General features: G+C 46.5%; 1 protein-coding gene across 2 annotated transcripts; it reads left to right on the plus strand.

Moving 5' to 3' along the window:
* Positions 1-2635: 2635 nt before the first annotated feature.
* LOC140647225 (uncharacterized) lies at positions 2636-14333 on the plus strand. 2 transcript variants are annotated; one of them, XM_072851591.1, is made up of 6 exons: positions 2636-2710; positions 3547-3825; positions 5814-6062; positions 9423-9560; positions 10180-10299; positions 11742-14333. In XM_072851591.1, the coding sequence occupies exons 1-6, from the start codon at positions 2650-2652 to the stop codon at positions 11900-11902; spliced, it is 1008 nt and encodes a 335-aa protein (XP_072707692.1). In that variant the 5' UTR covers positions 2636-2649; the 3' UTR covers positions 11903-14333. The 2 variants fall into 2 exon arrangements, with proteins under 2 accessions (XP_072707692.1, XP_072707697.1); XM_072851596.1 differs by lacking the exon at positions 10180-10299.
* Positions 14334-16962: the final 2629 nt, after the last annotated feature.

Genomic DNA, 16962 nt, shown 5'->3' on the forward strand with positions numbered 1-16962 from the left:
CACCTCCCTCTGTGTGAAGCTAGGCCTGTGTATTTTCCCAGTGAATGCTGACATGCATTAATGACTGTAAAAAGAGGTGCGCTGCTTACGGTCACCAACCTATTGAAAGGAAGATGTGCAGAGTTAGTATTTACAAATGTCTTCGTACTACTTCACAGCTTATTTCCTGCTTTACTTGCTAGCTCAGATTTTCCAGTCTCCTGTGCTCCATCAATGCCTCATGTCACATAAGGAATGAATCTCCATTCTCCTTTCATGACACCGTCAGTGGCTGAAAGGACAAAATGGCCCTGTGAGCTTGCAGCTCACCAAGTAAAAAAGATTTTAGTTCACGTTCCAACTACAAGGTTTTATCTTCTTTTTTTTTGCCTTACAAGGTGGTTTTTTTCTGCAATAGTCACACAAAACTTGATGTGTCTTTATATAAAAAGGGGAAGTGAATTCTCTGGCTAGCCAAGGGTGTTGTGAACATTCATTAGCCAATGTTAGAAATTAGTGTCTAATCTCATCTAAACAATTTGTGATATATGAAATTTGAGAGGGTTGCTCTTAAGAGGAGACTGCTGATTGATGACAACACAGATTGTGCATGTGCTGTCATCTTTATCCTGGCTGTGATTTCTTTTTTCTTTTTCTTTTTTTTTAGTTAGTGAGGTTGTGAGGGACAGAAGGAGCCTAATGGGACTTCATGTACTGCATGATGTATAGGGCACTTGCAGTCAGAAATATTGAACTCATAAATGTACTCATTTGCCCTGGAGTCACTGAGAGGGAGACTAAATACAGGACACCGCAATGTCACAGTCATGCAGAGTCACTTCTTTAACAACAGGGCTACAGTAGAAAGGCCATATTTTTCTTTGATTTTACTGCAAATCTGTAAAGGAGCTCTGTGAGGCTGCTATCGTTGGCTAGAGGAGGAAGTGAACTTTTGCTGGATTTGGCTGTATGCAGACCCCTTTTGCATTTTGTTGTTTTTCTTAGATTCTGAACATTTTGAGGTGCTATTTTGAAGCGACCCTGCACATGCTGTCTGTTCTGTCTTGTCTCCACCACAGCACTGCAACCCTAAGCTCTACCAGCTTGCCCTTCAAGCATGAAGGTGAAATGAAGTCGAATGTGCACATCTGAGGCAGGTGGTTAGCCCCAGTCTTGCAGTGGTATTTTAGAGAGATTTTCTTCATGTCATTTCAGCAGCACAGAAGGAAATGAAAGTGTTTCTTACTGTAAATACTTTTCTCTCTCTCCCCTGCCTCTGCACTGCTGTGAGTGTCTGAAGACTCACTTCACTGCTTTTCTCAGAGAAGGCTATTTCTGTCACATCTTAGATCAATTTAGGCCTGTCCTATGCACGTATGATAGACAAGATGGTGCTATAGTAGCCTTGAATAAACTTGTAAATTTTGGACACTGGGAGCAGGAGGTGAGATGTAATTGTCATTGCTAAGAAGTCAGAGGGCCAAACCACTGGCTGAAATGTGGCATTATCAAGCACAGCCAAATTGTTTGAAAAATAGCGCAGACCACAACACAAGGGGTTTAACCATTTCTCAGATATGTGTGTATACATGTAATTCCACCACATGGAGCTTCCTTAATGGGCTGTGTCCAGCCTTAATGGGCTGTTTTGCACGAAAGTGTAAGGTTCCCAGCTGCATCCTGAACTGCTGTCACAGTTATTCCCCAGGACATCTGCTAAGTGCGTCTAAAAAAATCCAGGTGTTGGCTCTATTGCTATGGTGGTTTACTTCTGCCAGTGAGCGAGATGGTTTCTGCTGTGTTGCTTGTGTAATCCACCTTGGCACTCAGTGCAAAATGCCAGCGTGCTTTAAGCCATCTCAATGAGTGCGAACAAAATATCTGGCCCTGTGTGGCCCTGTAGATAACTGGTTCACAGCGGTTCTTCAGGATTGGCTTTTCAGTCTTGTCTCTGGGATCTGCACTCCAAACAGAGCCGGTGTGGCTTTCGGACTGCATCCAGTCTAGTTTTGCAATGCAACTTAACTTCCTGTAACCTTTATTATTTGCCTGGGGTGGCTGTATGGAGCCCTCTCCTGCATGGCAGGTACCATTTGGTCACTAGGAGAGCCCAGCAAAGTTCAGGCTGGCAACATAGCCTTTGCGTACAGAGGGAGAGCCTTCTCCCACACCTCCTGCTGGTGAGACTCTCCGTGAGTGATCGTTGTTGGTATTTCACAAAATCAGCTTGTCTGCGTATGCAGTGCTTTATCTGGCTGGACTGATTTCTCTTCCCTGGGTGGGGATGCTGTACTTAGATAAACTGGAAAAGGATGAAAGAAATAGGTGTTTCGCCTTTGCCCGGTCTCTGCATTAGCATCTTCCTAAATGGGGTGAGCTGACCAGGAGATATTTTTCTCTCCTCACCTCTCATTCCTATTCTCACACTTGCAGCTAGCACCAAGGTGCGGGACTTTGCAGAGCACATTGTGGCTTGCGTTGGTTCAGCCCAAGTTCAGTCACCCAAAACCTTGCAGGTCTATTTTGAAACATTATTCACTCTGTCCACTATGGAGTTTCTTTTCTTTTTTTTTTCCACTCTTGCTTCTGACATCATTTCCTGAACGCTATATTCACTGAGCTCTGTAGCCAGCTCGTCTGCTCAGCATATGATGCAAGGAGCTCTTTAAAATGGATTTCAGCTCTCCTTTTACTCTGCAGTGCTTGCTGGTGATAATAACTGTTACTCATGGTAAGTAGGATTTTTCTTTATGAAGTTGGTGCAGATTTGCCTAGATGAGCAGACACCTTAGTTTTGCTCCAAGATCTTTTAAGGACTCTACCAGGTTTGAGAGACATCAAACAGTGTAACTGCTAATGCATGAAAGGGGCAGTCAGACCGAAGTAAGACAGATTATTTTTTTAGTAAACGAATGATAACTAACAATATAGTACTTTCTCCGTGTACTGTGTCTGTGAAAGCATTTCAGCGGAGAACGTAAAGTCCTTGTATGCAGAACGCTGGCTGGAGGGGCTGGAGAGCAATGTGGTCCCGCTCCTAACGCTGGGTGTGACCTTGGGTTAGTCCCCGAGCTGCTGTCGCCCTGCCATTTACCCATCTCTGATTTGCGTACAGCAACTTAATAATGTGCAAGGATACTGTGAGACTTTTTCAAGTTAAAACTGTGACCTTACTCTTTGGGTAAAAGCAGCTGTGCAGGCAGCAGTTGTTTTTGCTACCCTCTGTATAAGATCTGTAGCATTGATGCCCTGAGGATCTTTCTTTGCACAGTCTCTCAGCTCCGAGGGGGGGTGGTCGGTGGTCATGTCAAATTTGGGGAGAGAAAAGACCAGCTGCTCAGCCTTTGTCGCCCTATGCACATGGTGTGCACACCAGTCCCATGTTATTGGGGGGAAAGTTGCCCTTTATAGAAGGCTTCCCACTCCTCTTATTTTCAATTACTGGTGACCCCAGCCTGTCTGTCCCTCTTACGTCTCACCTGGGCATTTGCCTTTCTGGGAGGCAGCCGAGAGGGGATGGATGGACACGGCAAGCTCACTGCCCACACACTGTGCCTCTCCTTTCAGGCTCTGCCACCTGGACCGGTGTACTCAGCGGTGGCTCAGCAGTCTTTTCTGTGGGAATTCAAAGTCTGCAGAACCTCTCCAGAATGAGCAAGAGGGACGTGAGATGCTTGACAGCTGTCTTAAATGACACTTTGTTGGCCAAGTGTGGCACTTCTGCTGGCAGATGCCTGAACTTGCAGAATGGCTCCCTAGTGCTGAGGAGCGTGGAGAAAGAGGATGAAGGAAAATACGAGTTTGTTTTCCATAACACCACCAGATTTTTTACACTGGAAGTATTTGGTAAGTGGCCTTCTTAGCAACAAATAGCTTTTGAACTTGTGAGCCAGGCTGGAAGCTGGTTCCTTGAAATTCTTCTGAAGAGATCGCTTGAGCTTGCAGGAACTATAGGTGCCTCTGGAACAGCTTTGTAAGCCTCTGGCACCTCAGGGAGCAGTAATGGTGAGTGTAAACGAAGGGATGCTTTTTGCATCTGCATTGTCAGTCTCCTGTCTGTTGAGCCTTGCTTGAAGTAGCCAGTCAGTTGAGCTACGTCCTGTTTTTCCCTGATGTAAGAGACAGCAGCATGAAGTGTTTGTAAAGTTGAGCCTACAGTATGTAGACATGCAGCTGGAGTTTTCAGTCCATTTCCAGAGTACTCTTCCTGATGGCTCTCATGAAAGTTCTCACTAACTAACAGCGTTTTGCTGCCTGTGGGCATGCTTCCTTAAGGAGTTAACCCTACCTGACTTGGCTCTGGAAACTGAACTGGACTTCTGTGCAGGTTTGGGTTGATGCATGCTGGGTTTTCCCCTGCTTCATGCAGCCGAGAAAGTATTAAAGGAATCCGGGTGTGACTTTCTGATTCTTGGCTGCCCCCAAGCAGCTTGAACGTCGGCATCTTCTGGGTCTGTTCAGAGACCAGCGATAGGTACCTTACTGTGCCAGTCTCGCTACGGTCCTCCCTGTGGCCTCAGAATTGCCGCTCCCCTTGGTGTGCCTGCTCATCCATCTATCTGCAGGGTGGGAAGACAGAAACAAAGTCGCTTCTGTACATGATCCAGCTCATTGCTTGGGTTAATGTGGAGAAGGCTTAAATGGGTTTGCCCCCCTGCTGAATAGTGCTCCAGACAGCCAGCGACCATTGCTCTGGTCCTCATCTCCACCGTTCCTTTTGCAGGGCTTTCACTTACGCAAGCTTCTAAGAGAAATTGAAGCGTATGAAATTGTAATGAAAACGTCTGAGCAAACTGGTCTCAGTGAAGACAAATGAATCCTTACACCTTTTGGGTGCAAACAGGCGGAACTGCTGCGGAGAGTAGGTCAAAGACGTGACTCCTTGGCAAAAAGATCAGGGGCTTAGACTGGAAGTAGGCAAAGACGGCAGAAGTGTCCTGGATTTAACCTGCATTTCAGTGGAATTGCTTTGGGAACTTTTGTCTCCTCTTTGTGTTCTGTTGCCACACCTAAGTCAGGGAAACAATTTCACAGCAAAGGTATTCCTGGAGGCAGTGAATTTTAGCTGAAGATGATATCCTAGTTGAAGAAAGTGATTTCTGAGCTTATTTACATGGATGTTGGCATGGGCATTCTCAGTGTGACTCTTACTGTCATAAAACCATACCACTTCTCTCTCTAGTCTGAATTTGCAAAGTGGCAAATGTAGGAGATAGGTTGGCTCCTTGTAGTAGACTGAAAGAAATTTAGGAAAATGTAATAAGATCAATGATTCATTACTTCATTTTAAATTGTCCTAGTCTGGGTCATCCTATCTTAACTGCAGGTGTCTGGTGCTGGTACCTATGTCGGGTATGATTTGTACTAGTTCCTCTCTAAAATGGAAGAAGCAGAATAACAGCAAAAGTACAAATCTCTGGTGGAGGAGAGGGCCGAGTCTCCTCTGAAGCTACGGTTATCTGCTGATTACAGAGGAAGCCTCTGGCTGGCAGATGCTTTGGGTGTTTCCAGCATCCTCTCAGATCAGGGGCTTTTATTTTTTGCTTTTTCAATTTTAATAAGGAAAATAGAGACGACAGATTTTTGTGGCATCCCCAAAATAGGGACCAAGAGTCACTAGCAGGGTTGGGAGGGCACTGCTAAGCATTTCAGGGCTGGGGGGCAGGCACTGAAGAGTCTGGTTACTTATTTCTGTGCTCCCTGGCTACCAGTAAATGCAGTGGTAGTAAGACTGCCCGTAAGGGAAGCTCCTGTCCAGCTCATGTTCACTGCTGAGTGCGCTCCTCACCTCTCTTTCCTCCCTGTTGCTGTTGCCCCGTGCTGTGTGTGACCAGAGCCGGCCATTGGTATCCAGTGCTTCCCTAATGGGACCGGAGAGTTGTCCTGCGATGTGACCAGCAACGAGATCACCAGCTTTCGGTGGCTGATGAATGGCACTGCACTGAGTGCCCCTGAGGCTTGTGTTAAGGACGGCGGGAAGAAGGTTCGCCTGGACAAAACCGTGCCCGGGGAATTTGTATGTGAGGTTTACCACGGGAACAGTGTCACGAGAACCAGGCCTGTTGTGCTGTCTTGCAGCTATGGTGAGTAATGGTGTCTCCAGAAAATCTCCCTTTTGGTCTCTTGCAGCAGAAAACTAAGGAGTTGTTGCTGTCTGCATAATACCGCTCTTCTGTCCTCTGGCAGCTGCCTTCCAGACTTACCACATCTTCCCTTTAGAAAGTGTCCCCTTGACTTCCTTCTCCTCCTTTCTGTCTCGGACTGACATAGCCTACAACCACAGAGGGATGAAAGTTTGTTCAGGAGGTCCTTTTACCAAACTCTGTAACAAGGATGGATCTCTATCTGTCTCTTTTCCTGCTTCCCAGTGATGGAGACTCCTGTGCATGGATCCTCTGTGCCAGTTTAGAATCATGAGCTGCTTCCTACTCTGACATTCATCCATTACCCAGACAGCCTTCCAGTTTCTGCAACATCCCTGTAAAAACACCTCTGCTAGTTCAGCCCTGTTGCTGCTGGACTCAGCTGAGGTGTTTTGCCTTGTCTCTTTTCTCCTTATCTAGGCCAGCTGCACAAAGATTTACCAGTCTATACAAATGTTTCTCTATCATCACCTCCATCAGAGGTGGGGAAAAGACACAAGTCATTTACTTACAAAATGTAGGTTTTTTTCCCTCCATGTCCCTGCTTGGATATGTAGTTCTGTGAGAAGGCTGTGACTATCCATTTGCAAGCTATTCATAAATGCCGAGTACTCTGAGTGAGGCCGTAGTTTAATGAGACAGAAAATCTGGATCCTAGGACTGATCAAAACTGCCAGAACCTCATGATGCAAAGCACTGGTCTGTGTTGTAAGCTCACATTCATTAAAAAAAAAATCAATTAGATAATGTTGGGTGTGATTTCACTTGCATCTCCAGTAGTGAAGGTTTTTCTCCTCTTTGGCAGCAAAGATGGTCATCAAAACTACGTCAGGGTGGCATAATTTAACTATGAGGTTTTTGACTAATTTGGCTGTAACTAATCTAATCACCTTTGCTACTAGAGAAATTGTGCTGTGCAATAGGACCTAGCATTTTAGAAATTGTCTGAGATGTTCCAGCTCCATGACAGATACCGTCTTTTCTTCTATGGTTGGCATAGAGTTGATGTGAAAGCAAAATTACTGACATAAACTCTGTATCATGTGTGCTGGCATTCAGCAGAAATGCCATGGGCTGTTCATGCCTGATTGCGTTGGTGCCACTGGCCAATCTGTACAAGTTTGGCGTTTGTGATTGTGGAGCAGTGATCTTAATTTTGTCCAGTTAAATTGATCAGAGGTTGTTCAGCATAGTCAGACCCAGGTTGGCTGAGGGACTGGGGAGTGAGGATGCAAACATCCATGAACTGTTCAGTCAAGCCCTGTGATAAATCACGTGAGTGCTGACAGCTACCATTGCTTATTCTGGGTGGCTGTCCAGTCCCCTGGGTGCGATATCGGTTCCCCATTTCCTCTTGAAAAGCCCACAGGAGAATTTAGTGATAGCTCTGTTGGGATGGACACATGCATGAACACGTATTTGGAAGGGTCTGAGAGCAAGAAATTAGCAGTGATTCTACTTTTTAGTCACCAAATGCAACCACATTTGTAAAAAGTGAACTAAAGTAATTCTGAATACTAGTAAAATGAATTGAAGAGAGAAATGAGTTCAATTAAATTAATTAAAGACTAATTCATTATTTTTGTGGGTTATTATTTGCTCCAGGCAAAGGGCTGAATATAGTTTTTCCACTGTAGGCATAAGATCTATGTAAAAGCACCTATTTGGGCAACCTGTTGGCTGATGAAATTAATTTTGAATAATTGTTAGCATAAAACAATTTGGCAGAAATACTGTAAACTTCACAGGCACCAAAGGGCTGATCACGCAGGATCTAAAGCAGAGGATTCAGAAGTTAACAAGTCAACATACATAAAAGGCTTTTATTGATTTATTACTTGTTTTATTAATTGTTTATTACTGATTTTTAATACAATATTTTATCTCAAAAAGACCTTTTAAACAAATTTTTAGGAAAAAATATTCAGGAAAAAATATTGCCAACATATATTTATGCCTTCGACAATATTCTCTAAGCTTTCATCAAAAAGGAAATAAAATTATTTGGGAAATGATTTCTCATTTGATGAAAGTTTAATTTTAAGTATAGATTTTTTAACTTGGTAACTGTTCCTAAAGAGACCAGAACAAGCCCTCCAAAAATTCTTCGAGTATGTGTGATTTCACACACAGGAGTACCTGTCTACAGTTGTTTTTACTGTTCTGGTGAGTATGTGGACTATGACAGTGTGTAGTATGTCCTGGAACGTTTGAAACACTTCCCAGCCTCTGGGGGTATGCAGCAATTTGTGCATTTGGGGTGTCAAAAACAAGCTCCAAATGAGCCTGTTGGTTTCTGCAGTGTGTTGCTGTGCAGGCCTGTGTGCAGCTGAAAAAAAGCCAAATGATTCATAAAGAGATGGCATAGGTTTACCTAAGGAGTTTTAAGGAATTTGTATAATAGCAATAGTTGAGCTGTATGGTTTTTTCATATGGGAAGAAGAGTTTTCCTAACAGCTGCCCCAGGTTGGAGCAAATTGTCTCAGTGAAGGAGTGAGTCTGGATGGGTCTCTTTTCTGCAAGTCTGTGATGCCCTCTACCAGCTTCCCTGCTCAGCAGCAATGTATGTGCAAGTCTGACGCGTCAAAGCAATCCTGAGCAAGGAACTTGGAACTGGGTAATAATCACCACCGACTTGTGTGTGGCCTTCTGCTCAGCCATCTGTAGCCTTCACCTCCTGCTAGGCGTTTCTCATGATCTCGGTTGGGAAGGGGAATAAAGATAAATCCTTCCCTGAGCAGCAGTGACGCCGGTTTCCTACAGCTCTCAGTCAGGTGGCTGGAGTCTCTGGTGCCTGAGGAAGCGCAGGCTCTGATCAGACTTGCTTTGAGGTTGGCGTAATCATTACATGGCTGTTGTAACTCTGGGGCCTAATACAAGCTCTGAGGGTAGACTCTGCAGCTTTTCTTTCAGCAGGAGATGTTAGCTTAGGTCTCCCTCCTCTTGTCAGCTGCCTGTTTTCATAAAACTTGTTGAAATGTAGTATCTTTCAAACCACCGTCTTCCCTGTTAAATTTGATTAAAACTTACAAATTATCTTGAATGTTACTGGTCGGAGTAGGCAGAAACAAATGCACACAGCCTAGTCACACAAGCTTCTTCTCTTAACGAAAAATTCCATACCATAACTAAACGATGTGACATAAATCATGATGTGCCACAGTTCACAGCATCAGCTCCCCCAGTCCAAACCAAAGCAACAGTAATGCCCACATGCTCTAATCTGGCTGCAGGGTTTCTCCTGTTTGGAGAAAGAAGCTTGTCCCCCCTGGTAACTAACAATGCCATGTCCTTTTTTAGGAGACCTGCTGCAGTACCCATGGTTCATTTACATCCTGGCAGGGTTCACAGGGGGTGCGGTTATCCTCGTGGTGGTTGTGTCCTCAGTCATATGTTGCTGCATGAAGAGGAAACACAAGTTCATCCCAGTACCTTCAGGTGAGTGGAGAATGCCCTTTCCCCCTGGGATGAGTCTCAGAGGACTGTGTTTGTGCAGGCTGGGGTTGAAAATACCCTCAGCATAAACTAATCTCAGCTGGGTGGCTACTTGTCTTCCAGCCAGCCCTCCCTTGACCTGGTGGAGCAGAAAGCTGCTTGCTGATAGGCAACTGTTACAACCAGCGGGGTCTTGAATTAAACCTTGCTTTTTTCCTTTTTTTTCACCTTACGCTTGCCACCATGTGCTCCTGGCCAGAAAGAAACACAGCAAAACCTTTTCTATGGGCAAGAAAATTGAGCCTCATTCAGGTCTGATCCTGAAATGACCTGAAGGTTTCTGATGGCAGTCCTTTGTCAGCACCAGTCCCTGAGTGCAATCTGCCCATGCCCAGTGAGGCCACCTCAAGCTGTGATCCTGCCAGCATGGCCAAGCCGGTCTCTGACAGAGACAGCAATGGCCCTCTGTACTCGGCATCTGTCTGCTCTGGGAATGGAGCCAGTGCCACCATGAGGAGGAGATGCAAGCATGTGTTGGTGGTCTGGCCTCGCAATGAACGTGCCAAGGCCACTGGGATGTGCAGGACCTCTTCCCTTCAAGTCTCCGGTTTTGGTTTTACAGAGGAGGATAAGGATGATGGACTAACAATGTCCATGGTCTCCAGTGAAGGTGTGAAGAGCCCCCCCAATGGAGACCATGTCGAGGCTCAAGCTGCCCAAATCGACTGCCCTCCAAAGCCTGGTGGGTCCAGTGACTTGTTTTATGTTGGACAGATAGCTTGTTTAGGAGGGTGAAGGAAAAAATGGATGTATGTGGCTGATGGGGGAGGAGCTTGACTGTAGAGAGGGGCCTGGGACTCACTGGTGCAGGGAAGGTGCTGCATCTTGCCAGATGACAGAAGTTGCAGCAGGTCATTTATCAGTACCTTACTTGTGCTCAGCTTCTGCACAGGAGTAGCTCTTGCCCTCACCCAGCTGTGAGATGTAGCAGCAGCCATCTCATAAGCATCCCACAGAGGGTACTGCCAGCAGACTGTCTGTTCCAGTATCTCCTGTGCTAAAATATACATCTCAAAAACAGCAACCCCCTAAAACTTAGCAGTTTTCCTGCAATTTTATCACACACACCCACTTCTCATCAGTAACATTTTATAAGAATCAGCATTGTTTTTGTAAGCAGTCATCTTCAGGACAGCATCCATGATTATGCTGAGCTGTAAACACAGCTAAATCCCATCAAAGTCAGAGGCTTGTGTATTTCCTTAAATTGGGGCTAAAGTAGGAATACAGTCACATTTTAAATCCTTCAAAGAAATTGAGAATAACACCTCACAGCTTTAGCACAGTATGGTCAAGGGAGTGCAGCGATAAAAACCTTTCAAAAATCTCCTGTTCTGTGAGTGCTTGATATTAATACTCCACTTTTTGCATTATGTTTCCCTCAATTTTGTTTCACAAACATGAACACTGGCAACACCTTCCCTAGTAATGCACCATTGTCAGCTGAAGTAGGTCTAGCAGAGACATCATGAACTGGAGGAACATTACATAGGTCATAGCCTGGTCTCAGCACTGCTGTCTCCACTTCTGGTGTCCTTCACTGTACCACGCACAGCCCCTCAGCAGCTCAGCTATGCTTTATGTCTAACCTCGGATGCTGCTTTGCTCTGCTTTCAAAATATTAAATGCTACTCATGAACATAGCGCAAGAAAGAAAAAAAAGATAAGTCATGCAGGTCATTGTTTAATATTAATATACTTAAAGCGTAGAACTTTTTTTAATAAAAAATTTACACATTGTCAGTTTGACTAACAAAGTATCCCATATTTAAATTTTCTACAAGCAGAGGTGCATGTGGAAAGCGTTTAGGTGACAACGCATTAAATGTGTGGTCTTAGCCAGCTTTAATTACTCAGATGTAACTAAATAGATTTGGCTTTGGTATTTTGGTATATTTTGGGCAGTTGAGCCCAGAGAGCTTCAGCACCAAAGTGTCTGAAGCCATGATGGACAGCTCAATAAATGAATAGTTACAAGGAAAATTGAAACTTGGCTTGCAGATGCCTGGGGAGAGGGGACTGAGTGGGTTAGGCAGTCTGCAACATCAGGGACTAGGGGCAGGATTTCCATGAGGGTGAGCATAGACACGGGCACTTATAAACCATTTCTCCCTTCTTTTCCAGACACTGCCCAGACTGGTCAAGGTGTTGAGCCCCAGCCGCTGGTGGAAGAAAACTTACCAGTGGAGATAGAGCCTGAGGAAATGCCAGCCCCAGAGGTCGTAGTTGATGTGGAAAGCCAGGAAAATGCCTCAGACTGTTTCCCGGGTCCAGCTGATAACTGATCTGGCATGCTTGCTGTTCCACCCTGTCTTGAAGCCTGCAACATCCATCCTTTGCATCCCGTAGTCTCATTGTGTGTAAGAATTGGTCTGGAAAATTTTAGCAGGGGAAAGACGTGAGGTGTCAGGCCCGGTAACCTTATTTAAAAAAAAAAAGAAAAAGAAAATATAAGGAAAAGCACATGTGTGGCTTCAGAGGCTACACTGCTGTGGGCTGACAGGTTCACTAACAAAACTGGGCAGCTCTTTGATGCTTTGCCTGTTAATAGACCTGCAGCTAAACTGTGGATCCCTAGAGGAAAGCCTGAAATGACACAGGCAGTTCCTCCTGCTCCCTGACCACCCCACGCCTTGCCACGTCTTTGCCAGCCAGCAGTTCCTGCAAGGGGCAGGCATGACAGGCAGATTGAGGTGGCCTGCCACTCCAAGACAGAAACAAGAACCTGCCAGAAATTTCCTGAGAAAGCCTCTTCTCAGGAGATTTCAAGGCATTTTTCACAGGCCCTGCAAAAAAAGCTCGATGGAGGTTTCAGCTAGGTATCTATCTGCTGTGCCGGGTGTTTATCTGAGTTGCTTCTCTGAGCTCCAGACCCTTCGTGATTTGGCCCTCACTGCTTGCTGCATGGGGCCAGGAGTGGTGGTAGGGGCTACTGCGTGCAGACCCTGGGAGGTGACGCTGGCTTGCTTGCCTTTCGATGCCCTGTAACGGCAGGGGGCTACCAGTTACCTTTCGCCAGAACCTAACTGGTCAGATTGCCAGTGACTTAAAACAGCTCTGTCACTAGCTTGCTTGCTTGCAGCAGAAGGGTGCCTGGGCCTTGGGTGTGTAATTTTGGCAGAAACGTTGATTATAATGCTGAGATCGTTCATCAGTGCAAACATTAGTGCCTTTAGTGTAATGGTTTAGCTACTGCAAGCTGATTAAGCTGGCCATCTGCCTGTGCATGTATGCTTTTTCAGTGCTGTGTTATTTGCACAGACAGCAACAATTTACAGAATCTCTTAGGCAAGTCTTGTTGCTACGCATGTCCTGTTCTGCTCAGGGAAGGTTTGTGAGTGGAGCATCTGGGGTAGACCTGCAGGGAAGAAGGACGAGGTGAGGAAAGGGCAAGGATTCGGTCCCAGGCAGCAGGTAGCTGAGTCCCTGGCAAAGCTGCCAGGGGCTGCAGGGCTGTCAGGCCACAGAGAATGCTGCAGAATCCACTGCCAGAGCAAGGTATTTACTGTATAAGTGCATTTTGGTAGTCAGAAGCAAAGCATATTGGTGTTAAACTAGCCCAATGGGCTAGAAAGGCATGGTAGAGTAAAAGCAGAGATAGTACAGATCAGGGCCAAAAGGGATGGGGAGGTGTGTATTGCATTCCTCCCTTCCCTTGTCATTTTGTCCCTGTTTTATATTGTGCTGACACTGTGCCCTGAATCCCTCAGAAATGGACTTAAGGCATGACTTGTAAATGCCACCCAACGAGGTCTGCAAATACCCCAGCAAAATCAAAACCAAGCTGAACGCCTCTCTCCCAGGTGGGGGAGCTAGCGGGACGGCTGCATGCTTACCTGGAAGTCCTTCACGTCTGTGTACATGGCAAAGCTCTGCATCGGTGATGCCCAGCCATAGGTGGCTGTTCTTGTTGTTTCCTTGTCCTGTGACTGTGTTTAGAAGATTTTTGGATCTTGTGTGCTGTATTGGTGGTGATTCAGCCTGTCTCTGCTTTTTAAGGCTGCCATAGGAATCAGATTTTCCATGGTAAGAGGGAGATAATAGTTCTTTTCCTCATGGTGCTGCACTATCTCCTTTCAGTACAAACATTCCTCCAAGGCTGTGAGTTGAAGGACAAAAATGTGATGCCAAGTGCTTGGGGTGGCAGCTGCCTGTAGGCAGCACAGTGGCAGCGACGCTGGGTGAACAGGGGCCAGCATCACCGAAATGGGGGGACGTAGTCAGCTTTGCTTCTCTTCTGCATTTTCTGTCAGGGGCAGGCAGGGGACAGTCGACTCCAGTACATGCTTCGAAGGCTGAACGGTGCTGTGAGCTGCACTGGAGAAGATGTCAGCGTTTTGGGCGCTGAGGGTGACAGAGCTGGGCTAGCCTTGTCCTGCTGCGCTGGTGTGTCCCGGCTCCAGCTTGCCCTAGTGCTACCTTGCTGCTGTCAGCCCTGGGAGGGCTGGGCGTGCCCTGGCAGCTGTTAGCATGACCACTGATGTAACCCCAGTCTGGGAAGGATTTTTCTCATTGAGATGGAAATCTGAGACTTGAGACATCTTTATGAGGCAGATAGGACACAGCTGGTTTTCTGTCCTTCCCTGCTGAAGATGCCATTCAGCGATGGGGCAAAGGTTTCTGTTACTGCGAGGTCAGGAGAGAAGTTGTGCAGCCTGTGCTCTTCCTTTAGCCGTATGTGTTCATGCCCAGCTTTGTTCTTTTTTGGTGTTTTTCTTTTCCCCGCAATGATTTTGTTCCTAATAAAAAGATCTGTTTTCTAACTTGTTTTGGAAATGTTTAAGTTCTGTTATTTAGTAATTGTTTCTTTATGGTTTTCACTGAAAGTACAGGCTGGTTTCCAAATTTTCACCTGGCCAAATAAAAGAAAGGTGATAACAAATTACTGCTGACTAGAGATGACTTGGGTAGTCTAGGGAACAGAGATCACAAGGACATTCGTTTGTAAGTCACTCCAGGAGAGGCTGTAGGACAGTGGCATATAATAGTCCCCATCGGAGTGTGTATGCTAATGTGCCTGCACATCTGTGTGCACCTGCAGCTCACCAAACCCTGCTCTGGTGCCTTGCCCGAACTGTGAGGTGCAGGGAAGAGACGTAGGCAGATGGTCTTGTTTTACCCATTTTTATCCATCTGTATTTTTTTTTGTGATGCCTAAGCCACCTTAGCTGTGAGAGAGGATGCTTGACTGCATAGCCCCTTTTGCGAGGAGGAGGTGACTCTCTCATGCTCAGTCTTAGCCAAGTGGGCCCAGACGGTGGGTAAAACCAATGTCCTCATTTTTTGTGATCATATAAAATTCCTTGACTTTACCATTACAGGGTTAGGCCTGGAACAGTGGTGACTGGACATAGAATCATAGAACGCTTTGGATGGGAAGGGACCTTCACAGGTCATCTAGTCCAACCCCCCTGCAAGAGCAGGGACATCTGTAACTAGATCAGGTTGCTCAGAGCCCCTTCCAACCTGACCTTGAATGTCTCCAGGGATGGGGCCTCCACTACCTCTCTGGGCAACCTGTTCCAGGGCCTCGCCACCCTCATTGTAAAAAATTTCTTTCTGAAATCCAGGCTAAATCTGCCCTCCCTTAGTTTAAAACCATTGCTCCTTGTCCTGTCACAACAGGCCTTGCTAAAAAGTCTGTCCCCATCCTTCCTATAGGCCCCCTTTAAGTACTGGAAGGCTGCTACAAGGTCTGCCCGCAGCCTTCTCTTCTCCAGGCTGAACAACCCCAACTCTCTCAGCCTGTCCTCGTAGGAGAGGTGCTCCAGCCCTTGGATCATTTTCGTGGCCGTCCTCTGGACTCGCTCCAACAGGTCCATGTGCTTCTTGTGCTGAGGGCTCCAGGCGAGGTCTCACCAGAGCAGAGCAGAGTGGCAGAATCACCTCCCTCAACCTGCTGGCCATGCTGCTTTTGATGCAGCCCAGGATACGGTTGGCCTTTTGGGCTGCGAGCGCACATTGTTGGCTCATGTCCAGCTTTTCATCCACCAGTACCCCCAAGTCCTTTTCAGCAGGGCTGCTCTTGATTACATCATCCCCCAGCCTGCATTGAAACCGAGGATTGCCCCGACCCAGGTGCAGGACCCTGCACTTGGCCTTGTTGAACCTCATGAGGTTCACACAGGCCCACTTCTCCAGCTTGTCCAGGTCCCTCTGGATGACATCCCATCCTTCTGGCCTGTCAGCTGCACCACTCAGCTTGGTGTCATCTGCAAACTTGCTGAGGGTGCACTCGCTGTCAGTGTCATTGATGAAAATACTGAACAGCACTGGTCCCAGTACGGACCCTTGAGGGACACCACTCATCACTGATCTCCATCTGGACATTGAGCCATTGACCACTACCCTCTGGATGCAACATCCAACCAATTCCTTATCCACTGAACAGTCCACCCATCAAATCTCTATCTCTCCAGTTTAGAAGGATGTTGTGGGGGACCGTGTCAAAGGCTTTACAGAAGACATGGGTGATCCTGTTTTGCGGCCTGTGAACCCAGCACCCCAAGGAGTCACCTGCCTGAATTTGCAGTTGTTTTCCAGCCTGACTATGGCACTGCGTCGCCCAGGCAATAGCGAGGATACTTTGAGGCCTGGGGCTGTCTGGCAGAGTAACGGGTATGGATGTACATGGTGCTATCAGGAATTTTACCAGAAACAGATAAATCTGTGCTGCCTCTTTGGGGCTTCTGGTAGCCTTGGTGAGGTTGTGCCATGCCAGCCCTACCCTCTCTGGGTTGCTGAGGAAGCCCTTGGTGCCGGGGTGCCTCTGGTGCCTCTGGCCTCCTGTGGGGAGCTGGTGCTTTCCAGGGGATGGGAGCCGCACGGAGAGCCGCCAGTCATGCCATCCTCTCTGGCCACTGGTCCTGGCTGGGGAATGCTGGGAGTAGGGCAGGGACCATCCCTCTGCTCATCGAGTGCTGGCAGGACAAGGGGAGGTCTGCTCTGTGGGAAGTGCGGATGTTTTGGGATGTGGTTTCTTCCCAGCTGAGATAAACCACCAGTGGTTTATAGTACTGTACAGAACGGATGTTTAGATTTGTATCCATGTCAATGTTTCATGGTGGGAAGAGAAAAATTTCCCTTTGCTTCTGGCATATGCTAAGCAACAAATGACGTGAAATGTAATATGTAGTCTTTTCATCATGTAATTCATGCAGTTTATGAATATAAAAGGAGAACAGAGAATGAGTTTACTTGACATAAGATACAGGCGAAAGCAAAACCAGAAGAGAAATGTGTTGTATAAGAGCGAGCAGAGAAAGGGGAATGATCCCTTTAGGTTTTTTTCAGCATTCAGGATGAACTCATCCCCACAAAATTCTCATGTCAGTTAAGCTCCCCA

This window comes from Ciconia boyciana, chromosome 1, assembly GCF_034638445.1.
Source record: "Ciconia boyciana chromosome 1, ASM3463844v1, whole genome shotgun sequence".
NCBI classification, from domain to species: Eukaryota; Metazoa; Chordata; class Aves; order Ciconiiformes; family Ciconiidae; genus Ciconia; species Ciconia boyciana.